Source organism: Atheta coriaria, unplaced genomic scaffold (genome assembly GCF_025399875.1).
Source record: "Atheta coriaria isolate IRGN ID8LTWV9N9 unplaced genomic scaffold, Caltech_Dcor_3.1 hic_scaffold_25_pilon, whole genome shotgun sequence".
Lineage (NCBI taxonomy): Eukaryota > Metazoa > Arthropoda > Insecta > Coleoptera > Staphylinidae > Dalotia > Dalotia coriaria.
In genome coordinates this window covers 27,134-54,257 of record NW_027045467.1, presented here as the reverse complement: position 1 = coordinate 54,257, position 27,124 = coordinate 27,134, and the positions used below count along the sequence as shown (strand labels likewise).

The 27,124-nt window shown below is 35.8% G+C and overlaps 4 protein-coding genes and 1 long non-coding RNA gene across 7 annotated transcripts; 3 read left to right on the top strand and 2 right to left on the bottom strand.

Moving 5' to 3' along the window:
- Positions 1 to 2,073: 2,073 nt before the first annotated feature.
- On the top strand, positions 2,074 to 3,308 carry LOC135802453 (uncharacterized). Its single transcript, XR_010550557.1, has 2 exons — positions 2,074 to 2,860; positions 2,989 to 3,308. It is a non-coding gene; the product is annotated as an uncharacterized lncRNA (long non-coding RNA).
- A 752-nt stretch (positions 3,309 to 4,060) lies between these two features.
- LOC135802443 (uncharacterized) lies at positions 4,061 to 8,156 on the top strand. 2 transcript variants are annotated; one of them, XM_065316026.1, is made up of 12 exons: positions 4,063 to 4,639; positions 4,696 to 5,380; positions 5,472 to 5,580; positions 5,657 to 5,807; positions 5,868 to 6,002; positions 6,062 to 6,180; positions 6,233 to 6,384; positions 6,502 to 6,708; positions 6,764 to 6,913; positions 7,482 to 7,756; positions 7,814 to 7,923; positions 7,977 to 8,156. In XM_065316026.1, the coding sequence occupies exons 1-12, from the start codon at positions 4,499 to 4,501 to the stop codon at positions 8,119 to 8,121; spliced, it is 2,379 nt and encodes a 792-aa protein (XP_065172098.1). In that variant the 5' UTR covers positions 4,063 to 4,498; the 3' UTR covers positions 8,122 to 8,156. The 2 variants fall into 2 exon arrangements, with proteins under 2 accessions (XP_065172099.1, XP_065172098.1); XM_065316027.1 differs by lacking the exon at positions 5,868 to 6,002 and having other exon boundaries at positions 4,061 to 4,639.
- Positions 8,122 to 11,327, bottom strand: LOC135802446 (uncharacterized). Its single transcript, XM_065316030.1, has 7 exons — positions 10,570 to 11,327; positions 10,336 to 10,489; positions 9,669 to 10,277; positions 9,493 to 9,618; positions 9,225 to 9,406; positions 8,929 to 9,166; positions 8,122 to 8,869 (listed from the first exon to the last, which is right to left on the bottom strand). The coding sequence occupies exons 1-7, from the start codon at positions 10,707 to 10,709 to the stop codon at positions 8,375 to 8,377; spliced, it is 1,944 nt and encodes a 647-aa protein (XP_065172102.1). The 5' UTR covers positions 10,710 to 11,327; the 3' UTR covers positions 8,122 to 8,374.
- Positions 11,328 to 11,501: 174 nt separating this feature from the next.
- Cog4 (conserved oligomeric Golgi complex subunit 4) lies at positions 11,502 to 14,370 on the top strand. The gene is made up of 7 exons (XM_065316028.1): positions 11,502 to 11,747; positions 11,804 to 12,001; positions 12,057 to 12,842; positions 12,917 to 13,393; positions 13,450 to 13,902; positions 13,954 to 14,174; positions 14,230 to 14,370. Exons 1-7 carry the CDS (start codon positions 11,661 to 11,663, stop codon positions 14,270 to 14,272), a joined length of 2,265 nt encoding a protein of 754 aa, XP_065172100.1. The 5' UTR covers positions 11,502 to 11,660; the 3' UTR covers positions 14,273 to 14,370.
- drongo (Arf GTPase activating protein drongo) lies at positions 14,324 to 27,021 on the bottom strand. 2 transcript variants are annotated; one of them, XM_065316033.1, is made up of 6 exons: positions 26,629 to 27,021; positions 16,653 to 17,167; positions 16,385 to 16,492; positions 15,739 to 16,041; positions 15,435 to 15,649; positions 14,324 to 15,353 (listed from the first exon to the last, which is right to left on the bottom strand). In XM_065316033.1, the coding sequence occupies exons 1-6, from the start codon at positions 26,802 to 26,804 to the stop codon at positions 15,318 to 15,320; spliced, it is 1,353 nt and encodes a 450-aa protein (XP_065172105.1). In that variant the 5' UTR covers positions 26,805 to 27,021; the 3' UTR covers positions 14,324 to 15,317. The 2 variants fall into 2 exon arrangements, with proteins under 2 accessions (XP_065172105.1, XP_065172104.1); XM_065316032.1 differs by lacking the exon at positions 16,385 to 16,492 and having other exon boundaries at positions 26,629 to 27,019.
- Positions 27,022 to 27,124: the final 103 nt, after the last annotated feature.

Sequence of the window (27,124 nt, the reverse complement as noted above, 5' to 3'; positions counted from 1 at the left end):
ATAGCTTACATCTTAATTTATAGTCGTAATATTATTTTATTGCAAATTATTTGTCTATTATTTGACGTTCACAAATATCTGTTAACTCCAAACGATTTTAACAGTAGACGATATTTGTTGGCTGGATTAAGTAAGTAATCAATAGATGGCGCTGCTATGTTAAACCAGAAACGTGTCATATAAGTTACAATTCAATAGCATAACCACCACGTGTTGTTAAGGCACGTGTTGAGCCTAAGTATAGGTAAAGTTATTTTGTAGTAAACGAAATACCGTGAAGTTTAATAGTTTTAACTTTTTAATGTTTTGGTGTTAGCATAGCCGACTACGTGTTCCTTAGAGTGAAGTGTGAATTAAATTTATATTATAGTGAAGATAATACAGTGAAATTATTCCTGCTTTTTGATTACTCGTGCTTCATTGTTCAAACTCTTTAATTAAAATATATACATGTAAGTATAATCACACAGTTATAAAAGATAAGAGGGGCGCTTAAGGGTACGGCAGATATATGCGGTCAGAAGCTTACAACAAGGCTTACAATCACGCACAATGCTGAAATATATATAATTATATTTGCTAAGATTAATTAAATTTTAAAAAATTGAACCAATTTAAAAGTACGACCCTGATAACGGACACTAAAAAATAATGCCGACCCTGTTTATATCAATCACGGCGCGAACGTCCTGTATATACCCATTGACACAACAAGTCAGCTGACGCTGCTTATTGAGCCGATTTCGTGGAGCCGATATTACACGAAGTATAGATACACAGAAGACCGAATGTCATGTTCTCGAAGTATAGATACACAGGAGACCGAACGTCATATTAAATTAATGGTCAAAATCACGAAGTATAGATATAAGGAGTCCGAACGGTATAGGCTTTTTCGTCGTAGTCATGGTACACAATTATAAACACATCTCATAGTTCTCTTTTCTGCCACTGGTTGCGCTGGGAACCCGAGGGACCCGATATTCGTTGGTTCGTGTCTATGGCAACATTGAGACAATTTGTTTACATGACGTTCCTGTATTTAAATACAGGATTTAAACGAGTACACACGAAGTGCGAGTACTCTAAGGCATAGTGGCGCGCTCTATTGACGAATGTTCTGTTCCCTAGATTTTGACCATTAATTTATCATGACGTTCGGTCTCCTGTGTATCTATATTTCGTGGTCAAAATCTAGGGAACAGAACATTCGTCAATAGAGCGCGCCACCATGCCTTAGGGTACTCGCACTTCGTGTGTACTCGTTTAAATCCTTACGTTGCTATGGACACCGCCGGGAAAAATTCAACATGAAACAAGAGATACTCTGAAAAGCCAAATAACGTCATGTAAACAAATTGTCTCAATGTTGCCATAGACACGAACCAACGAATATCGGTTCACTCGGGTTCCCAGCGCAACCAGTGGCAGAAAAGAGAACTATGAGATGTGTTTATAATTGTGTACCATGACTACGACGAAAAAGCCTATACCGTTCGGACTCCTTATATCTTTACTTCGTGCGATATTATCACGAAGTATAGATACACAGGAGACCGAACGTCATGTTAAATTAATGGTCTCGATCTAGGGAACAGAACATTCGCCAATAGAGGGCGCCACTATACGTTAATGTACTCGTTTAAATCCTTACTTTGCTATGGAAACCACCATAGAAATAATTGTTGAAATAATTTCAACATGAAACAATAACACTCACGAATTATAAAAACACAAGATCGTCATGTAAACGGATTGCCTCAATGTTGCTATGGACACGAACCAACGTACATCGATTTACTAGTGATCCTTGCGCAGCCAGTGGCAGAAAAGGGAACTATGAGCTGTGTACCATGACTACGACAAAAAAGCCTATACCGTTCGGACTCCTTATATCTATACTTCGTGCGATATTATCATTAACCCGTCAGCACTCTTGTGAACATTCGGGTAATCTTTAGTCTCGTGATGAGAGATTTGCTCACGCTCAATGCGCATGCGTTCAATATCTCGCGCGGTTGATTTACTTTTGAAATGTACGTTTGAAATGTTCGACCGAACGGCTATACACTGACGAAGGCGCACGAACTGACCCGACCGTTACCGAAAGTACATTTTTTTAATGTTACATCTGTATTCTCGTGATGAGATAAATGCTCACGATTTCTGGAGCGCAAGAGGAAAATATTTTTTTATTAATTATGTATAATACTAAAAAATTTAAAAAGCACATAATACTAAAGTAGAAGAACTTACTTGAAGGTAGAAAAAATTTCATCTACCCTTTCCATCTGAAAAAAAAAAAGTTATCACCGTTTCAAATTGAGCGTGAGCAAAATGCTCATAACAAGAGTGCTGACGGGTTAACAACATGCCGCGACCAAAACGATCAGATCTTTCCCGACACAGCCGTACTGCAAGAAAGTCTCGAAACATTACGAATAAAAGGACTGAAGAAGAACAAGAAATTGCACGTGAACAGTGCCGCGTTAGTATGGCTCGACTTCGTGCTTCTCAATCTCAAGAGCAAAGGGATGCAGTCCGTGAAACGGCTCGGGTGGCAATGCGAAATCGCACAAAACGCAAGAGAAGAAATTTATCAAGTACAGATTCGAATCGAGCAGCGTTTCGATACGATTGCTGCACTGATTACTGCTTGCATACTAGCGTTCGTATTGGGCCAATGGACATTGTATGCGAGTATTGTGGCGCGTTTAAGTTTTCCGGAGGAACGCCAGGATTGTGCTGCCTGAGTAGGAAAGAGAAACTACCATTAATGACTCCACCACCTGAGCCATTGCATTCATTGCTTCGTGGCGGAACTAAGTTCGTCGGGTCAGCTAGTAGTTGTATAAAAAGGGTAATTAATATGGAAAAAAATGTAGTAATCATGAAATAAGTTACATATTTGGATTTCATGCATTCTATTTATTGTGTAATTATTAGCAGATTTATTTTAACATTCACATAATATTTTATTTTTGATAGGAGTGTGAAGATATTTTTACTGAAGATTTATTGGGATCTGAGGACTATGAAAATGACAACATAAAACCTGAGCCTAGTGTAGATTGCTATGAAGATTATGTAATTAATTATGATTGAAAAATATTTATTTATTAAAAGTTATATGTGATTTTGTTGTGATTATGATTTATATATTTGAGTTGACATGTTTTGCCCTGAGGGCATATATGTACATAAACTGTTTATTTTTAACTTTTAATACATAAATATTTTTCAACTATACAAAAATGGATTATGTATTCAACATTCAAGGTAATAAAATTAATTATGATATTGAGGAAGATTTGGAACACTTTTAAATTTACCTAAATAGCGTTCATTTTTTATTGAAATAAATACACTAATCATGATTTGTCCTTTACATACCTGAAAATATTTTTTTAGCAAAATGTCAAACTCATGACATGATCATTTTAATGTTACCCATTTTTGTTTCATCGAATTCTCAAACCACAACGATGCCAAAGAAGTATCACTTAAAAACGATACAATAATCAAATATTTTGTGTATTAATAATTATTTTAACAAGAACAAGCTCTGACGATAAAATATAATATTCGATTAGCACAACGGCAATCCTACACACGTGTTTAAATAAAAATCTTGGGAAAAAATGAAATTATTTATAGCTAAATTATTGTTTTTGGCTTCTTTTTGATTTTTACCAAATTTTATAATTTCTTTACGATTCATATCAAATAAAACTTATATTAAGATTTTATTATTTGAAGTTTAATTAATCTTAAGCATAACTAGCATTGCCAATATTTATTTTTTGTTATGGATAACCCTGGCTTAATCGGAAGACGAAGTCTAAAATTGAATGCATGTGCTCTGTTATCTTTATTCTAGTATAGTAGTCTATTAACTTTTGAATTATTGTTAAACTAGTTTGTAAGTGAATAACGTGTTTTAATAAAGATATGTTAAAAGCAATTTCTAACTCTATGATTGTATGTGTACCCTCTTTTCTATCATTTCAGGTACAGGTCATAACATGGGAAGTAGGTCTAAGTTTGAGTCGATAAATAGAAATATTTGTTCAAGTTCTTATAACCATGGTCTCTATAAAAAGTTCTCCCTCTCAGGGGGTGATCCTTCACCAAAAATATTGTGCAGGTCTTAGATTATCCCGGGGCTGAGGACGGGTCGAGAGCAATGGATGCACCCGAAGCAGCGGGCAGTTAAGCAGAGCGTCGAGGGTGCTCTGTAAGAGCGACCTTTCAGTCTTATGGAACAATTCGTCGCCCAAAAAATTAAAAAAACCGGCCAGTCGTCGCTCAACTACTGTTTGTTAATATCAATATTTACTCGTTTTATATCAATGCAACACAAGATCATATGAAATATGTACCATGAACAGTCCACAGAGTGCATAACATATAACCTAAATGTCCACCACAAATTATACACTAATTCCACCTGCTCTCTAATCGTAGCCTCGAATATTTCTGTGCAGTTTTGTGGTGTATGGTGTCGTTTGATGGTAAATCGATTGAAATCTGTCTCAAAATGGAAGAAAGATGTAAATTGGAACTGAAATCATCATATCTAAAATGTTTTGATGAAGGATCTACTACCACTAACCTAATAAATAATATTCTGGAAAAGGTAAATGTTCGCTCTACAAACAATTATTCATTATTCTACATTGTTGTTGCCTTTAGCATAAAAGTTTACTGGATAATATTGATTTTTACAACTCACAGCAAGACCTTTACAAACGAAAGGTTATTCTTGAATCAACCAAGTTAAATTATCAGTTATTCAACAAGTTGTTTTCAATAAATGTGGAACTGGAGTCTTTTTGGAAGAGTTGCATAGAGCATTCACTTAAGACTATTGCAGATCAAGTTCTTAATTTTGAAGCATGTGGTGATGCACTTTCCACCAGTTCTGAACCAATACATAGATTCACATCCTCTGTTACTACTGGTGACCCAATCGAATTTAAATCTGAATATGCATATGACTATAAAACAATTTCCAAAGAAAATAGTTTAAACCCATTGGTGCCTAGTTTTATTCCTAGTAAAAGCACAATGAGCATGTCAATTTCATCTTCATCAATCAATAGTCAAGATTGGCATGATGCACTTTCAAATACAGACTTTGATGTAGATTTATTGAATGCAAAACAAAAAGAAATAGGAGCTGAATACAATTCATGCAATTCAGGGTCCAGTTCATCTAAATTAATTGAGACTGAAATAAAACCCAAAGATAAATTTAAAAGAAAGTATGAAAAGGATAAGTGTGAGATACTTAATTCAGTATCTCATAACAATTCACCATATAAGAATTCTAAAGACCTCAGTGTGACCAAGGAGCCATTAAAACAAAATTGTGAAGGTATTTATTGGCGTAACCTGTATACTTTTGTTTATATTCTATTGGATTAGATTAGAATATCGAAAATACTATTTGTTTTATTAATTTTTAGAAATCCCGGAGCATGATGGCCCAAATAATACCGATTCATGCTTTGTCATGTACGTTCAAGACCCGTCTGAGTTCTACATTACCCTTTTAGGCAGTGATACAATTATATTGTAAGTATATTACACCTAACAGTGAATGTAAATATGTTAGGCTAATATTAAATGGACAAAATTTGTTTAAATTTAGAATTGGTGAGCTGTTAGCAGAGTATGCAAAAACGAGTAGAGAAAATTATAAAAATAAATTTGACGCAAAACAAGGTATTGGAAATTATTGCATTGCCTATTCAGAAGAGTTCAAGTCTTGGAACAGGGCACATATTTTAGACTGGAAAATGGTATGCAACATTTATAGTGACAATAATTTCAGATGAACTTTACTAAGTAGTTTGATTTAGACTGAGCCACATACTGTCAATGTTCAATTTGTTGATCACGGGGAGTATGCAACTGTTCCATACACATGTTTGATGCCTATTCCTGCAATGTTTTGTGAAATACCCAAACAAGCAATTTGCTGTTCTCTGCTAAATGTAAGCCCACACATATCATGTTCTTCTCTATGTTTTTAAATTATTGTCATGCCACGTAGGTCATTCCTGATAATAATTTCGGGAAATGGAGCAAGAGCGCAATTAAATACTTTGAAGATATATGTTTTAATAATGGCAAATATGTTGAAATTCGAATGATTTCTGTGGCTAAAAAATGGTAAAAACATTACTTTTTTCATATAAATTGTCGCTTCATAAACAATTTTTAGTCATCGAATTGAAGTCGATTTCTTAAAAGATGGCGAAGATATTACCTGTGCTGAAAGTTTGGTTTTAGCTGGGCATGCACGATATATCACAGAAAACGATCAAGATAGAACATCAATGAAGTTTATGGTGGAACAAATACAATATGCACAAGGTAAATTTCTGAATTATGATGAAAGTAACAAAATTTTTATTTATTGTGATAGTAATGTAAAAATGATATTTTACCAAATTAATCTAATGTGTGCGTGCATTTGTTAATTATTCACAGGATTGTCGGGAATTTCCGCGCAAGACGACGTATCGAAAGCCCTTGATAAGTTTTGTGATTCAAGGACGGAAACGTATGACACGTTAGCCGACGCCATGTTGGGATACAACGCTCAGGACGATCTAAGGCTGTGCAAGTTTACTCGTCCTGATGGTACTTGTTTTAAGGGTGCCAAATGCAAATTAAAACATGTAATGCGAAGAAAGGGTGAGTATATTTTTGTACGCTTAAATACGAATAATAATGTGTAGGTGTTTTCAAGGCGGAATTACAGTGGACACTGAAGAAGTGCTTGTTGTACCCGATAATACATTCATGCCCGACGTGAACGATGTGCTCTCTGTATACATTACACATTTCAAAACACCTTCACTTCTTTTCGGACAAATTAAACATCCATCCAATCGATATGGTAATTATGATACTTTCGTTTTTATTTTATTTTTCTACTTCCACCTATAAAGTGCCAGTTTTTCCACCGCTAAGTACTTTTGTCACGGGCTTTAGTCTCGGGGCGAAGCATGTGCCTACGGACCATATTTGCACAAAACCATATGAAATACCATGCGCCGCTAATCAAACAAGTCAAAGCAGACGCTGCTTATTACATTTCCCAGTAATGTGCGAGCGAATTTCGAAGATTTAAAATGCAAAAGTTCAAATACAAAAAGCTCAACGTGGAAATAGAATGGAAGTAGAAAAAATAGCGTAAGCATCATATGGCTAAACGTTGTTAAACTAAAACTCCCGTTTGGCCACCTGATACTATTAATTTTAATTTCGTGTTGTGTTACATTATACTTTATTGTGACATGTTTTGCATAATTGGTATTTCCAAACTGCCCACCTGTGAGAAGCATGTCACAATAAAGTAAAATGTTACAATACGAAACTGAAGTGGAAATAAATCATGCTTTTGTTATTGTTTCAATTGCCATCGAAATACATCGAAATACGAATAAGTATATGTAATGTTTCAGGCGGTGTTATGGAGGAAATGTTTAAATGCATGAACAAAAAACAAGTGATTAATTCACTGGTAAAATTTGATTATCCACCTGCTGTCAGCGAGTTAGTAATAGCGAAAAACTTTGATGAACAGTGGTATCGTGCCATGGTGCTAGAGAATAATGCTCATGAGTCCACACAGTTTACACTCGTGCACGTTTTCTTCATTGATTTTGGCAATGTTGCCGACGTGTTGCTGTTGAACGTTAGAAAAATGATACCTGGATTTGTTCTTCATCCGTGTCAGGTACACAGGAATAAATCATTTAAATTAAAAGTTTTATTAAATCTGTCAATATTTTAGGCATTTCGATTCAGTATTAGTAATATAAGGTCGTTAAGTGATTACGATCCAGAGGATTTTAAAGAGTTTACTTTGCGCCACCTGTATACTTCAGTAAATGTCAGAGTAAAGTAAGTAAAAATAGATCGTAGTTATTTATATTTCTAATTATGTTTTAATTTAGATATGCGGGTGATGACTTTATCAGTGGTATTATCACGGATGCTAAAGGGAACGATTTAGGCGATGAGTTAATAAATAATTATTTCGCTGAACCATATTCGAGGGACGTTTATCCCATGCAGTCAAGTAATATTTTAGTACATTAGTTTTATACACCTTAAATAAATTTTATTCAAAATAAGTCACTTCTGACTAGTACAGTAACATCAAAACGTTTAAGTTACAAAGGTTCAGATCACAATACCAACAAAAATCTAATTATTATCATTTGACGTTTTAAATACACATCCTCACAAGATTCAAATGAGATTATGACTATTCGTGATATAGATTGAACAAAGTGGTCCGTATTCGTATTGATTAATGAAATCAATACAATTAATATGTAATCACCTAGCTCTAATTTTGCTGTTTACAATAGCAAAATTTCCTCAAATTTGGATGCGTCGTCGCAATACACCACGGCTGTGTGCCGTACACGTTAATCCTGCTTATATCCTCCTCTTTTACGGTGAACACATCTTGATCCAAATTATGAATTAGGGTGGCTTCAAATATACCGGCACCCGGAAATAGTTTCAATTTAATCTGATAGAGCATAGTCGAAATTTGCGTATTGCCAGTGAGGTCCGGGACAAAACCGTCGTTATCCTTCGAGTTTTTGAATTTAATCAGATTATCATTAGGGGTGAGTTTATTCACCCAAAATACTGATCCAATGCTGAGCGTTTCGCATTGATTGCGTACAACCGACGTGTAATTGTTCAGAATATTTGTGAATGCCGCCGCTAAGCGCTCCACGACGGGCAAGGTCAAGTCAACCGGCTGCCAATCTAAGCAGGCGCACCAGTGTGGTTCGATAAAGGCTTGGGCGCAACCACGTTCTTGTGGAATCTAAATAAAACACGAACAATTTAGTCAGAAATATACAGAATTGTTTTGTATGTACTTACATGACTAAATAATGACAACGAACGTTCGGAGAGATTCGCTTTTTCCAAACTTCCTAAATGCAGAACGCTTTTCAGAGTGGCATGAATATCGAACGGGGTGACTAGGGTTTTCAAATTGCCTTTGAAATTATCGTATGCGCGCTTGTACTTGGTTTTGAACCATGGTGGGAATGTGAATGAAAAGAACGGTAATCGTTCCTCCAATTTTCCTTGGAATGTATTTCGGATTTCCGCAAATCTGATAAATGAACAGAAATTAATTTCAAATATTGTAATTAGCATATGTAACAATTTACCGATGACCATGATCTGCCATAGTTATCAATAGAGTATTATTCAAAGCACCAGAATTGTGTAAACTCTGTAAAAAATCTACATAATCCAAGTCAGCTGCACCAATTAAGTTATAGTTGTCGTGCGACAAATCAGCTTGGAACGCAAACATAAATTTCGGCCTTGATTTGTACACATTGAAGAACTAAAAATTTAAAAGTTTATTGGTACGCACCACATACAAATTTACAAATTTTAGAAATACGTAATAAGATTAAAAAAATCACTCACGCTTTTCACAAAGTCCAACATGACTTTATGCTTAGGAGTTGAACCAGCGCACATTTGTGGTGACTTTTTAAAAAATCCAGCGGATGATAAATAATATGTGCGACCGTAATGATCGGTTGGTTGAACCTAAGAAACCAGTAACTAGATTCACATTTTTTAGATATAGAAATACTTACATTAAATCCTTTCAATCGAAATGTATAAGTACCAATGTCGGCACCTTCCTCCAAATAACCAGTAACATACCCATTCTTTCTATAGTCATTCCAAATGAATGGATAAATATCTACATAGCTAGCACCTTTCACTCGCTTCCGCGTCTCTGGTAACTCAAGTTCAGTCTTTCCGGTCAACATTGGAGTTAATGCTTGCGGCGTTCCATCGCCAATGATATTATATCCTTCCAAAACTAACGCTCCTAGCTGCTCAGTGAGATATTTGTAAGTTTTTGGTAGTTTCCGTATCATCGTATTTCTCGAAATTGAATCAATCGCAAAAATCAGCACATTCATTTTTAGCCCCTCTTCATCTGTGTACTCCCAGCCGGTGCGATCCCAAACGTGTTGGTCATATCGTGTCGTCGTAAGCACACCATTCCAAGCATCATTTGCTGCATGGCAATCAACTTTAACCACATCACTGGCTTCCATTCTGTACATAGAGTCTGATTTCTTGGTGTCCCCTTCAGAGAAACGGGAATCACCCAATCTTATTATATCCGTGAACGAACATGTTATAGGTCCTTTTTGCATTATGATATCATGTGATATGTGGCATTCATAATTCTAATAACAATATAATTGGTTTCACATTATAATTCTAGGATACTAGTGATAAACTTACCTCACAAGTTACCCAATTGGGTGTAGCCTTTGAGCAATCAATTGGAGGTACATACCTAACAAAATTCATCATCTCCTGGGAAAATACTGGCAAGTTTGGCTGTTTGCAGGCTTGTTTACTTGCTTTATTATGTATCATCTCTTCCAATTGATGCCTTTAATATTACATGAAATTAAAATATGTAGTATATAATTACATAATTATTTTTTTATAATATATAGTGTTTAAACATACCTTATAATATTCCGGTCAACATCAGTATATGCAAACTGCCAGAGATAAACAATAATGTATAATAGCAGGCCAAATGTAAATATAGGAACAAAAATTCTCCTCAAAAAGGAGTTTCTTCTGCAGCTGCTTCTTGATGACATGATAATTGGTGTTGTATTAAAACAGACTTGTTTTATATTTGAAGTATTAGGTTGGTTGGTTGATTCTTTCTCTCTGTGTCTATATATCACATAAAGTATTTTGTTACTATTTTCTGTATTTGATCAGTTATTGTTCAGAAAAGGGGCGGTATTAAACTAAGGTATTTATATCATTGTTTGAAATTTAATCAATACGCGTTTGTTAGATACTTCCGTGCGTAAGCACGATTTTAACGACTTTTATTTTTTATGCGAATTCATTTTTGGAATAGTTATCGTTAAAGGTGAAGCACTGGAAGGAAGAAACAAAACCGCTAAGACAATCTTTTTAAGGTTATAAACTGTAATATCCTTGAATGAATGGAATCCAGAGCACTCAGTCCGGCTTTGTTCTTCAGTACTAAAATGACTATATCTTGCTCTATTTACCCTTCGGAAAATCAACCCCTCCATATTTATAATGTCATCCTAACGACCCTGTCCAATCGGACCTATCGTACCGACCGGCATACATAATACATAGATTACAGCCAGATTATACCTATTGCACAATTTTTAAATTTTTGAAATGAAATATGTAGGCGTATTCTTGATTGGTTAAAAAAATACAAATTTAATTTTTTTGTCGAGTGATTTCGATTTTTTCCAGAATCTGCCTTTAAAAACTTAAATGGTTAAAAATTATTTATTGGATATGTATCTAAATTGTTTCTTAGACGGCACTTTAATTGTGTGTTCTATTTTAAAATATTTTTTGCATTGTTGTCAAATATGAACTGTGGTATTTTGTTTGTTTGTAAACTGCGACTTGTCAACTTGTCAACGCTACATAACCACACAACAAAATTGTTGACTTAATCCATTGATGATGTGTATTTATTTCTACGATCTTTATAACAAAATAATAATAAATAATTATTGATTAGTATTAAATAATAGTAACTCTGAATAATGGACGTACAAAATAAAGTTCATTGGGCCCTTAATGCTTCAATTGAAGAAATTGATAAGGAATTAGATGAGTTAAAACTTGCAGAGGTAAGTTTATTGAATTATAAAACTATAATTTACATAGTTTATAACATACTTTATAGTCTGAGGCCATCAAGAATTTGTCTAATCAATTATCTCAAAAAACGTATGTTGATGACAAAATTCGAAGTCTGAACAAAATTGTTCCAATGTTAAAAGTTGTACAACAAGAAGCTGGCAATTTGGTTGAAACAATTAAGAATATTTCTGAGGCATCCAATAAAATCAGTGGAGAAATTAAATCGTTAGATGCAGCAAGGGTATGTTTACAAATAAAAATTACTCTATTGATTACATTTTCCTACTTTTATACAGTCAAGAATTGAAGAAAGCCATCGAAGAGTTTCTGACCTGATTGACTTGGAATATTGTGCTCAAGGTGTTCAAACTGCAATCAACAATGAAGAGTATGAAATTGGTGCTGGACACATACACAGATTTCTTACAATTGACCAAAATCTACTAAAAAGAACAGCTGCAGATGTCAAAAAAGCATCAGGAATTTTAAAATCTGTGCATACATTACAAGATGCAAGCACCCAACTCCGCGCAATTGTTAAACATAGATTTGATGAAGCAATTAGAAACAATGATTTGCCATCAATCGAGCGATTTTTCAAAATATATCCTTTGATTGGCATGCATGAGGAGGGCATCAGAGAATTTTGTGTGTATTTGTCCACAAAATTACAAGACACAGCACAAAAGAACATCAGCACTGCATTGAACACCAGCATTGCAGATGAAAGATATAATGTGATTTATGCAGACACACTTACACTATTATTTGAAGGCTTGGCAAGGATAATTGACTCACAACACCCATCAATTGAAAGTTACTATGGCCCTGGGCGATTGTTATCCGCGATAACAATCCTACAGAGTGAATGCGATAAGCAGTGTCAGAGAATAATGATTGAGATGAATAGAAATAGACAGGTGAATAAAAAATTGGCTTTGATTAACGACGTGAACACTTCGGGAAGCTCAAGCAAATTGGAAAGAATTGATCCAAAGGACTTGGATGTTCTTATTGGGGAGATGACTATTATGCACGCCAGAACAGAATTATATTTAAAATATATTAGAAGGAAAGTTAATGTAAGTATTACATTAACAAATATGTATGTTTTTTTTTTACCTCTAAAGAAAAACTAATTTATTATGTCTAACAGACTGATTTAGAAGTTGGTATTCCGGACTTGGCCGAGCGTAAAACTAAAGTAGTCCAATTGGAAAATCTTATCAATCACAGCCAGCTAAGTCAAAGTAAACATGAACTTCTCGGGTATTATCTCCGTTTAGAACAATATTTCATGGAGGAATCAATATCCAAAGCTGTGTCAATGGATACAATTGATAATACTTCAGAACTAAAAACATCTTCGCTTGTGGATGACACATTTTTCATCATTCGGAAATGTATCAGGCGCGCTTTATCAACCGGAAGTTTAGATGGTTGTTGTGCTATCATTAATAATGGGTGTCGCGTCTTGGAAAATGACTACTGCACTGTTCTTAAAAATCGTTTGAAACAAGGCTATCCGTATGGATATTTAGATTTAACGCAGGCTTACAATGTACTGCAGACTTCTATTCAACAAGGCAGATTGCAACCGAATGATGCTGAGCAAGCTCGCACCACGTTCATTGTAAGTATGATCTGTATTTATATTTTAAATATTCCATGTTGAATTCTAAATGTTAGGTTGCATTAAATAATGCGGATTTATCGGCGGAATATGTCGAGACCCTGTGCGACAGCATTATGGCTGAAATTGAACTGGTACTACCAGGAATGAAAGAAAATGAACGCGGAAAACTTGAAAGTTGTTTATCCGGCTTATCATCAGTCATAGCAAATTTAAAAGCTGTGACGGATTACGGCATGCAACAATTAAAGACAAGTGCAATCAAGCCGAGGATCACCACATGGGTGGACGCTTTCTCCACTTTGAATCATCATTTTTCAGAAGATGATCTTGCGGCGTATGAAGCAGGAGGATCCTTCGTGGAGACTTTAATCTTCAACTTGGATTCACTGCTAGCATCGTTTAAGGAATCGCTGACATCTGGAAATTATGATACGCTTGTTGCAATGGTCACGGCTGAAGTTACATCCAGATTGGAGACTGTTATCCTGAAGTCTTCTTTTAACAGAGTAGGTGACCACTTAATTGTTTTAAAGTATGTACATTATTTATATTTATAGTTGGGTGGTTTGATAATGGATAAGGAAGTTAGGAGTTTGTCTGGGTATCTGACCACGTCAACATCGTGGTCTGTGCGCGATAAATTTGCCAGATTAACCCAAATTGCAACGGTTCTAAACTTTGAAAAAGTCTCCGAGATTGCTGATTATTGGGGAAGTCATGAAGGTGCTCTGACATGGCGTTTAACACCTTCTGAAGTTCGCACCGTGATGAGTTTGAGGTATATACGTATTTATAAATTTTGTACAAAATTTTAGTTTTTTATGGTTCTACAGAGTCGACTTCAAAATCGAGGACATCAGGAAGTTGAAGCTGTAAAGCTATTTTAAACTACTTTTGCATTAAATGAGAGTCTTTGTAAATATGCACTTAGGTATGTAACAGAATATATTTTATAATATACAATGTTGCAAAAATGTGCCTTGGTTAATTCAATGGCGAGTTCCTTGGGACGGACACTTTTCCTCGGAGGACCCGTACAAAATCGGAACGTTGAATTCACAACAAAGCATACATATTTGTTTACCTACAGCGTTCAAGCATTTCCTCTCTTACATACGCATGTCGACGCCTAAGAATATTTATGTTAATTAGCAAGGATTATTTACATTTCACATGGAGTTCGCGTATTGCGCTACTGTATAAATATAACTTGTTCCTTATAAAACTACAATAAACTTCCAGCTCCGCGTACACAACTCATCAGTCCATCGTTTCAGGACGTATATGCTTCAAATTTTAGTTTTGAGTGATATTATCACAGTAGTTACATGGTACGGAAACCAAAGGCCACCGAATTCAATAAGGTCTCTGTGTGTTACATCCTAACTTCTTGTTTTGTCTGCGGAAAGTTATGCATGCGCGGGGCAAACTTGTGTCGCTTGCATCTAGATTGATCGAGATAGAGATAGAATAGATCAGAAGCATTGTAAAGTAGTTCAAGTGGTTCGCTTAGATTCCAAAGGGACCGCAGTTATAACATTATTAACGGAATTAAAATGAATTAAAAGATACGTACATATTTAAAATAACATGAAAGCTACATAAATATTTTTGGCTTCTTATTCCTTGAAGATATCGTTATTCACCGTTTAAAAAAAATAAATATTCGGTCGTATATCTTCGTAACAATATCGACCTGTGTCGCTATTCGCTTACTCCTTCTCCTAGGCAAATGAAAACGTTAAGCAAGCGAAGGGAGATTCATCGGAAATCAGCATGGTGTATCATATACTGGGTGTTCAGCCGACGCTCAGTTTGTAAATCCTGCGATGTCACTTCGTAGTTTTCTTCTTTAAATACTATCTAGTTTGTTTTTATTTTGTTTCGTTTCGTCATGGTTCTTTCACGTTCATAATGGCTCTCACAAGAAGGGATTGCTCGAGTTACCGCTTGCAATCTGAAACAGCGGATGTAATTTTATAATGCGGTTTGCGGGTCGACGTGCATTCGACGCGAGTTGCGCTGCGTGTGTACGTACTTTGAACGGATTAGGCGTCCACGTCGTGCCATTAATCGGCGTGCCGAAAGCAGACTGGATGTCGCCGTTGTGTGGCGACATGAAGTTTTCCGGCGAGGCGCGGAACGGATTCGGGTTTCCATTGAAGGAAGCGCTGAGTCCTGTCGTTCCGTTCAAGTTGAATGGATTCGAAACGTGGCTTTGTTCAGTCGTTGGGTATAAATTCATAAATTGACCTGAAAGTGCATTCATTTGTAATTGAAAGTTAATATTAGTCACATAAATGAGTGTAATGTAAAACATATGTTTAAAAAGTTGTTTATACCTTGACTAGGAGATCCATACGATGAGCTTTGTGGAGATGCGGTGGAACTGTAAAACGAACCCGGCGTTGTGGGCGAGCTGTAAAGACTAGAATTTGATCCGGCCGAATTCCAATCGAGTTGCGTCTGCGTTTTCAACTCGTTGTCAAGATCCTTGAGCGCAGCGTATCGGTCCACCGCAGGCGCCTGTGGGAGACTCGGAAGTGCCGGCGGAGTTGGTTTGATAACACCACTGGTTTTGAATCCGTTGAAATTTCCGTTCACATTGTGGAAGCCGTTACCATTAGTGGTGCCATTTTGGAAATCTGGAAATTCAACTACAAATGAAACCCTTCACTGCACTCCTCCATCCTATCAACTCCAAGCAAAGACAACATCGACTCAAATATTAGTATGCAAAGCAAACAAACGCCTGCAGTGAATCTACTTTAATCCACAACAACAATAACAAAAATGGTGATAATAACTGTTGAAGAAACAAATGATTGCGACAAGAGAATTTTTTTGGTGCACAATGTCTACGCCGCTAACAAATTTTGACCCAAGACTTCTGCAACACGCAGGAAAATTAACCAAAACAAATTCTAAGAGACAAATAAAATGTCGAAACAATAGAAGCAGTTGGTGCGCGCTTTATTGCCGACTTACTCCAACGATTGAGATTCATCTTAGGAAATAATGGAACTTGATTATAAACCGGGCCGATATTAGTGAATTGCAGATCAAATATACTAAACTCCTTGGTTCGCTTCGGCGCTGCAAATGAACGTAAATGTTTTTTTACGATTCTGGTCGCTTCAAACGAAGGAGGAGAGAAAAGGCACAAACACACAAATTGAAAACGACGTCGAACGTAAACGTGCAAACACGTAGAAAATAGAAAGTTGTGCCGGTGACTAGCCGGCTGACGACTTACTTTCATTGCAGAATATCGGATTGTTGTCAAAATTGGCGAAGGAAGCCTGATTGGTAGTTGAGCAGTTCGTGATATCGTCGCTGGACGCGTTGAAGATGTCCGCATGTGCAAAGTCGGCGATGAAATTATCGCCGCCCGGATGTGAGTTGCCGTTGTTCATGAAGTTGTTCGCGATGTTCATGCTATTGAAGCTGTTCACTTTCAACGGCCTGGGTTCCGCTATAATACTAGTCAATGGTTTCACATCCTGTTTCGTCGGTTTGGTCACCTCGTTTTGTTTATTGTAACTATTGCGTAAAGCGATGGACGGCTCCATGTAGTAGCGCTTCCTCTCGTATTTATCCAGCATTAGCGTATGCACGCTGCGCTCGTCCGATGGCTTTGTTCCTTCGTACAAGCCTAGCCACACTTGCTGGCAGTAGTCATTGCCTCGCGTCTTCAGCAATTCAACTTCCTCTTGCGTGAACGTCGCCATTGATATCGACTTGACTCGGTGTGGCGGCGTCAGGCCGCGACTGAAACGAAACCAAAAGTTGTAACAACTTTATAGAGAGATTGCAACGATGGGTGGCAAAATGTGTGTGTAATTAATATGAGATTCACTCCCATTACGATATTGTTGTGAGAAAAACCAACAGATAATTTACAAAACAACAAACTCAATAACCGCACAGTTCGGAGAATAACTTTTGAAATAAACAAGAACGTCACTTCAAAAAAGCCCGAATTTGTGATATTGACAATGAGTGGGCATGAAAACAAGGCTGTTTTTAGATTTGGTGCAGATCCAAGAAGCCGCTCAGAGAACATTTGAAATAATATCGCCAATTGTAAAAATGAGTTCACCGCAAAAAAATAAAATTTGAGCTAAATCTATATAGTTTAACTGAAGCTCAAATATTGCGTGAAACGCAGTTGAAAATTAAATGACTTGTGTTTGTTTTCGTAATAGCAACATGCGCACAAAGTTTATACACAAACAAATGCACAACGTCACTTCCAGAAGTTGCGAAACAAACCGCTCCTACGACAAAACATTGATCTCGAAAGCATCATAATTACACATGTTTCATTCATTTTGGCGAGATAAAAACGAATCGTCGCAGTGTGGTGCCGCCGATAACGCTTCGATCGGGTAACAAACAAAAAATATGCCAATAAAAACATGAATATGAAAATAAAAAAATCAGCGACGCAAATGCATCATACTATGCCCCTTTATCACAACGAACAGTGTGCGCACATGCATTTAACACAGCATTCATTCTTGGTTCAAGGATGCTGCTGCTGATACTATATGAATGTTTGATATCATTACTTAGTATCTTTCATTTCCTAAAGTGACTATTATGTATAAAATAGTACCACTAAATGTATTTTAGAAAAATGGAAAGGCAAATGAAATTTACATCCAAAATGTAAATAATTCATGTGCGTATCAATGCAGGCGATCGATATTTTAACAACAAAGTTGACGGCAAATCGACGACGCGGAAAATAAATTATGAACAATTGTACACATCGAATATATCGACGGGCATACGGAGATTTGTTTTTGGTGGCGCATACACTAGACTCCATTTAACACATTTCCAACAAACTCGTATTTACTGTTTACTGTTATTAAACAAATATCGTAAAACATAGATAATCGATATTATTAACATGAAATGAATCGTTTGGTCTGTCCTTCGCTGTACTTTCAACTAGTGACTATTATTTCAATAAGCGTAAACAATGGGCAGTTTACACAAACATTCTGTAAGTCCGTATTGGAGAAAATATTGTGAAACTCAAAACGCGTATTTTCCACCATGCAGCCTGCCATTATATTGTTGTACAATGTATGTTATTTGAATCCATGTCAAATGAACATGCAACCTAAAAAGATTCACGCTGTACGCAACACCGTGTTATAATATAATGCGAATTTATTTCACAAATTTAACAAACCTCCGTAAATGAATATTTTAAAATGCATGGGGAGCTTGCGAGTTAATGTTCTCTGTAACGACGCAAAATAATCTAATTTATTATAACTTTGACATTCAATATCTTATTTATCTTCATGTCACCCATGGTAAATTTTTGTAATAGAGTTTACAACATTCTTACAAATTTTGATGAAAATGTATGTAACTTAAGCTGAATTTTTAAGTAAAATACAGCACGTTATAACAAACGCATTTAGAGAATATTTGCAGACGTTTTTTGTCGAGAATTTATAACCAGATAACAAACGATCTAGAATTAGTACAAAAAAAGATGCCGGCCCGCATAAATTCCAATATTTGGTTACTTTTTTGTTCCACCAAATAACGACACTTCTATAAAGCGATACAGAACACTAGGTCCCTAAAGACTACATTGTATATTTTTGTAAAATTCACTCTTTAATGCAATAAAACTTAATGAGCAAATCACACTCCACGCTGCAAGCCCCACCTTATACTGTATATCAATAATGACAGTGCATGATAAACATCCCACACTATTGCAGCATGTAACTCTCTTAAACGTTGTAAACCGTTCAATACTACAATGATGCAAGCCATTTGTTTACGAATATTGTACGTGAACCGTTACACGGTGATGCACCTAGATTCCGACAACATTTTTACAAGTGGTCAGTGACCTATTTAATGTTATCATTATCTGAGCAAATAGAACGACAACGTGTCAGACGCACCGCAGACGACGATATCGTGCGCGCACGTTTGACCGCCTGCATTCGTTACAATAATGTAACTTACAAACTTGTCGCGATGAACTCCAATGAATACAAATGAACCAATACCGCCGCACATTGCACGCGCACCTATCGGTTAATTATTGAAAGGTTATAAGGTGAAGGCTCTCCCATGAACATAATTCCACGCGTCGCTTTAATTAACAAATCAATCATTGCGCTTCAATTAATATCAATTGAAACACAAAAAAGTAGAACATGTATGCATACGAAAGTAACATTCAATTTCGATGATTAAAAATAAAAACTGCATTGTAATAACTTTAATTTCATTAATTAAAATGTTCATTGTAATAGTGTGACGTAAATAGGTATATGGTACCATAAGGAATTTCGATGGCTTCGTCAGCCACTCGTTTTAAGCATTACCTAATTAAATTAATCTAAGCGATGCGAGTGAATTACGGCACACATGTAACTCTTCTATTCTGTAACGATAATAAAAGTGAATTTCCGGCTTGCGCTCCACATTTCAAAAGCGGTTCGTGTCTGATTCTAATTATATTATAATTATTAACTGCCAGAAGCGATTAAGACTACATATGTATACATAATGTTTATTGCTATAGCACGTAAATTCAGCACGTAGGAGTGACAATTGGTGATAATGTTATCAATGAGAACATCTAGTGTATCTTCAATAGATAATACCTACTTGCATTACGAAGTTTTCCACACTTTCATAAACACATAACTAATTTTCAATTTAGCTTTGACCTAAGTTGAGCTATAGAATTAGACAAATATTTTATTGATAATTCTTACTAAATGATTTCTTCTAAATGGACCTACAATAAATTTAGACGATTAACCAATCAGCAGGTTTCGTAGATGAGGGAAGCGTAGCAGTATAGTCTCTAAATCATGAAATATGGTTTTAAGACGTATGTTATGAGTTGTAATAGATATAATTAAAAAAATATATACACACATATTCTTCTTCAAAATCATCGTTTAATTCGTATTTCAGTTCCATAAAACTTTTTACATAAGCAGGGAAATATTGCTAAAATTGTACCTACTCTCTATTAGCTAGGTTAAAAATTATCCTGATATTTCAGTTCACACTACTATTTTCATAGTAAAACAAACAGCACATGTACCTATATAGTGCATTAAAATTATACATATAATAAAATTATATGATATTGTGGATAAAAACGCTTTTTTACATTCTAAGAATATTATTAACCCATTCTTCCTTTCCCATCGTTTACTTCAGTTATTTACCACAATATGCTTGTTTTTCTAGAACACTATATAGCTTTGATCTGTATCCAAAACGCAAAAGGTCAGTAGCGATTACGTAACGCTCTGCACCCTAAAGGTTGACATTTGCGAAGAGTGTAAATAACAACGTGATTCCGCAACGCCATGCCATAGCATGCCATGTTATAGCAAGCCCGTCTCGATGTTTACATCAGATTGGCGGCTGGTTGTGCACAATGAAAATCGGCAAGGAAAGCAAGCACGCGCCGCAATCGCCAAACAATAATTCTAAGCCCTTGAACTCGCGCGGCACTAAGCCAACCGTGCCAACATTATTCGCTCACAATAACGATCCACTTTATTTTAACGCCGCACTGCTTACATGCTTAATAAATTCAGTTAGCATCGATTAGTTATTAATAGAAATTTTGTTCGATTTTTCCAACATCGGTCCGGGTCCGGTAAAAGTGCCTACTTACAACAAGGCGTAAGCGTTGTAAGTGTATGTAGATGCGAGTAGGTACTTAAGCAATCCTAACGATTGCTTAGAAAGTATTTACAAAAATGTACACTGGCTCTACAAATAATCATTGTTAACAACATAGCAGAAGTGGCCGGCTCTACGAAAAATTGAATAATGGAATTAGGTGGAACAATTTTTATCTTAATATCATGATTGACGCAAATGGTGATAAACTATGCGCATGGTCACACTGAATTATGGTTGTTAATAAATACTACCTTCGGTTATAAATAATATTAGGTCTGGTTAAATTCAAAGGACTTTTAAATAAATGTGTTATTGTTAGGTAGGCATTTATCGATTATGTATTATTCTGACATTGAATAAATGTTAATTTAAACGTATGCATTTATTTTATGCACTCTAAACAAGCTATTATGCACTTTAAACTATTTCTAAAGAAACAATATATCCAAGTCAAGTATTTATGCTAAACTCAAAGCAATTTCTGTAAGCTAAAATCAAAGATAAAATAAAAATCACTATTTGGGATCTAAGCCAACTTCAAACGTTTCTATTATAAAATAATGCAATAATGTTATTGTCACCTAAACTTTGTAAACAGTAATCAAGTTCGAAAAAAATGTTTTCAGGTGCTGCTTGTGATGGAAGCTAAAATCAAACTTCTCAAGTATTCCACGAATCTTAATTCAATCCAAACGAATCGCAATAATTCCTCGTTGGATGCTCGTTCAAGCAAATCGGTTGATAATCGTGAATATGGGAACGTGTGCGACCTTCACACTAGCTCGCAAGCGGCGTCAGCGTACCGAGCACCGAGCGTACGAATGCAAATAACCCGTGATGTAATTCGCCTCCGATGTTAGTGCGTTTCATTAGTGGAAAATTGGTTTGAGTGCGAATTTGAGTCACATTTTTTGCGTGCTCAATTTAGCTAAGTGCACTAATTAATTTTTTTGTCCATCGACAATACATCTACTGGTAAGTAATGAACGTGAACGTGCCCTCATCGATGTTTGGCCAAATAAAAAAAAAGTTATAGGTAGCAGGCATTTTTGTTTAGCTATACTATCGACGCGTTTCAAGGTTGCTGACTTATGATTAATGTTCTCGCTGCGAAACATCAAATTTCAATGCTACAATAGCTTAATATAAAACACATTATGCTATTTTTACATAACCAAAGGAAAATTATGAAAAAAATGCTATGGAACTTAAATTTGACTTTTTTTATGCACTGACAAGATTAAAAAGCAAGAAGTAATTAACATTAATGATTGCCAAGTTTACTACTTAAACTTTAATCTTGCAAATTATCCCAAACAATAACCACATAGTTAGTCACAGTATTTCTGAAAAAAGCAACCATTAATTCACCAACGCCCATGAAAATTGATTCACTTCTACAACCGATTTGAGGAAAACCTAAATACCTACCTAAGTCAATAGTAATATCAGTCAATTCAATATTATTATCCTAATATTGAACATAGATTATTACGTCCTCCATGTCTACATATTTAGTTCTGTATAATTAAGATTGCAATAATCGTCAAACTCGTCAAAATCGTCAAACTTGTGTACCAGTGCTAATACTAATTAACATGTTGGTTTTGAGTCGTTTTTTTCTGCGATATTTGATTAATGATAACATTGAAAAGAAACCATTGATAACAAATTAAGGTGTACTACATAATATGAATTACCAGGTGTGACTCAAACTTTCAATTAAGGATGAAATTTCAACGTAATATTGCGATATTATGATGTAAATAATAAAAATAAAAGAGACTCCTTGGCGTTCCAAAAATACCGCGTCTTCGGATGCTTATGAAAGCATGGACTTTACGGCAATTTTATTGCCAAAGTTCTCGAGTGTGCTTTGTCATTCCCATTCACTCCAAGCGAAGCGCCATCACAACGATGACGCATCGCCGAGGTCGCAGCTAATTAAACCGTCTAAATACACCATCAAGTGAAACACTTTTTATTTTTATGTTAACAACAAAGTGAATGTCAGCAGCAAGAAAAAGTTAAACGGAAACTAGGGAAAGCAATCAAACAATGCTTTATCTTAAGTCAGAAAAGACATGCACCTTTTTGCAATCAATAATAATGTTTTGTTCAAACATTATTTGTTAATGGGAGTTTTAGTCACGAGATTGATTGAGAGCGAGCGTAGGAAGAGATTCATCAATCGAGGATTTAACATGGTTTAGCCACGTAATGCTTGCGCTATTTTTTCTACTTCCACTCTAATTCCACGCTGAGGCTTTTGCAGTTGAAGTTTGGATTTTAAAATCTTTGAAATTAGCTCATACACTACTGGGAAATTTAAGGTTAGAAATGCCGTGCCACGCCGTGCCTTTGACTTGTTTGAATGGCGCATGACATATCATATGGTCTGGTGCTGCACCGCAGGCAAATACACAGGCGCAAGCTCCGTCCCGCGAATAATGCCCGTGAGTAAAGTACTTTGGTCGCGACTACGGCCGTCCGTGTTTAAAGTATCAATTTAACGTGATTACGTTAACAGAATTACTTACCTATATCACTTGTTTCCCTTTTTAAATTTAATCATTTTGTATTACTGATTTTGGTTTATTGTTGATAAGCAAAAACAGGCCAAGAAGATTAAAATAAGTAACTCAACATGATTAAATCCAAAAATGGATATAAATAACAATAAATAAAACAAAAGCACATTGTCTTGTAAAATTTGGAATTTTGTTATCTAGTCATTTCAATTAATCGCCATGTGCAACCTTGACTGGCATCAATATATATTATGTTTCATACCTGCAAATATTGTAATATCGATTTATTCCACTATTGAATAGGCCTGAGAAAAACTGAAGCAAGAACACCGTTTTTCAACCTAGAGATGCGCGAACTACAAAAAAATCGATTCTAAGTAAAACAATTTACAGTAATCTATAGTTCTGATGCGATAAATGCACTAATAGCAATCACATATAAATGCACACTAGTCACAGATGGTGACAGTTAGCAAACCAGTCACAACAATATCTAATTGCAAAGCTTCTACACGACTGCCTTTGGCATGTCCTATACCTATAGACAAATAAAATGGATACGCAACATGTCGTTACTACTGTTAGAAATACAACCGCATTCTAACCGTCTACGTCGGTACGTATTTGCATCAAACTCGTTCGTCATTAGGAGTGCACATGTGTGTGCAAGTAGGCAAAACAAAAAGAACCTTCGACAAGTTTTACAAACGCATGCGTTCAAACAATAATCCACAATCAGTGAGCGATCAACACAATTACTTTCTGATTGCGAACGTCAATATCAATTATTCTATAAATGTTAAAAAAATAAGTAAAAAAACTGGTGTTAAGTTTACTCAATTTCCGCTCTTCATTCACGATATCACACAACATGCTTTGCACAATTATTTGTAATATTTTTTTATCGTACGACATTCTATTGAGGCTATCGAGGCCTCCGGATTGTCAAGTTGACAATCGCCACAGCTTGACATGAAATTATTCTTGTGGAATTTTCGTCGGACGTTTGAATCGGATTGTAACGGTTGGGTGTTTTTTATGCGAGCAGAAGGCACTCGCAGACACCGGCGTTGGGAATGAAGTCATGAATGAAGAAACCGTAGATGTGGTGTGCAGTCGTGGTTGCCGCATCGTCAGATGGTCAACATAAATTGTTGTGCCAGCGAAAGAAAGGATGGTTCTGCTTAGTGCACTGTGAGTAATGCAGGTGTCTTCACACTTGAATAATATGATATAATAGTCGCGCTTTACTTGCGTCGATGGTGCAGTAAACTACTGTTTTGCCTGTAGGCTCAAAGAGGCAATTTGCGCATTTATAGTGCTTAGCAACTGTAACTTGCTTTATATAGAATTTGTATTAATTGGAAATTCTGTGACGTTCGATATTCCCTCAAAATCAACTTTTTTCGTTTTAAACAATTAAGTAAATAGTTCTTATCGTAAATTCCGTTATTGCAAAAATTATTTGTACGTAGGTATTGATTTTCTAAAAAAAAAGTTACTCCTGTGCATAAATAACTACCATGTTATGCGAAAATTTTTATAGTGAAGAAATGGTCGCCTTTTATATTAAAAATGGTGGTTTAATGCTTATCAGAAATAATCACTAAAGTACGAAGGTATCCATAATAATAATTTAACTCAGAAGTTATATAAACTATACCATCATCACAACAAAGAGACTAAGCAAAACCTGATATGAATCATCATATTTGTACTTGCATGTGTGTGAGTTTAGGCGATATCTCACTATTCTCATGGTTTATACTGCAAAATATATTTTTGTAAACAAGTACATGTCATATAAAATACTCAAAAATAATTGCTAGGAAAGCAGAGAGAAAATGTTGACTTTAGGCAAGCCTTTATTCTCAACAAGTATAGCTTTTGTAACATTTGTTCATAATAGACATATCACTAAATAAATCACTTTATTATTATAAATAAAACACTCTCTCTTTCAGTTTCAAATATGAAACAAATGAAATATTTGTTCTTTTAACGTTCATTTCAAATTAGTATTCTATAAATAAGTGTGACTTTACGATTATGATATTTCTGACAAATTCCAAGAAGGTAAAATAGTGCAAATTTTATACTTTTTGTACCCTTGTAACCTGATGCTCCATGTATATTTTTGTAAGTTTGACAGTAATATTTTGGAAATATATTCAACCATGAACCTAGAAAATGATAAATTTTACGGTTGTATTTTACTACAATGTCCCATAGCAAAAATACACACACACAAACCACAACAATTTTAAATAAAATATCAACTGTGCTGACTTTAATTTTGTGGCGGAAAATCCCAAATACAAACCGACCTTAAAAATATATATCAAATGCGAGCGATGAGATGTCCTTTGAGTTGTTATATATTTATCCGCGCTTCTTAGAACTACTAACCGCTATCAACCAGTGGCATTAAAGATCAAAGTGCGCTGATTTTCGAAAAATGTTACAGAAAAATGTAAACACGAGTTAGAATTAATTAAATATTGAGCTTGAACTTGCGAGCACGTTCTAATCTTGTGGCTGGTGCTGCTGTTGATAGCAGCATTAGCAGTATTTTCGAATGTTGTGCTAGCCACTTAAATAAATCACAACTCACAACCTAGAAAGTTGGAGGTTACTTAGAGTTAGGTGAGTGAAGAGTTACTTGAGAGATTCGATGATTTTAAAAATTCAACTTTTGTTCCAAAATTAAAAGAAAAAACTTAGCATTCTATTGGTATTTATTATTAATGAAGTATGCGTTGAATGCACGACATTCGATTGTCTACTCGACTTTTAGTGCGCCTCCTTCGACTGGTGCACCGAGCCACATCCGGGAGGTTTCATTGTGCATTCGAGATAAATAATACTCCTAGTTACGAGTTACGTATTGAATACAGTCGTCCCCCAACTCGGACAATAGATGCAGGCGCACTTGGCGTTTTTGAGAATGTTCGTGTGCGGACTTGTGGAGCCGATTCGTAGTGCTATTGTACTTACAGCATTCCGGAGCATTTGGTGCACACGAAACTTCCGATCGTCACATTAACATAGGTGGGTCCGCGTTGATTACACTCGAAGCAGTGCTTGTTCGCGGCCTGCGACACTAATTCGCGCAATGTTTTCAAATTTTTCTCGTCCTGCTTTCTACGAGCGGACGCCATGTTCGTCGACATACGGACTCCGACACAAAGCGCACACAACGAGCAACTGAGCCAGCCAGCCGCAGCGGTAGTAGGCGAGCGGGCGAACGACGGATGAGCACAAGCAAACGAAGTTTGAGAAGCGCGACTGAGCGCGATAGGTGAGTCTTTGACGGGGCGAAACAGTGCCGGCGACCGTTGCTCGCTGAACACCAACCTCCACAAGCACAAGTTGTGAACACTTTGTGAAGTTGCACAAACCGCCGGTATGAACTAGGAAACTCGTGTAGTGTCGTAGCGCCATGCACGGAGAATTTACGTACTAAATTTTCTGCGTGTTTGTTTTAATAACA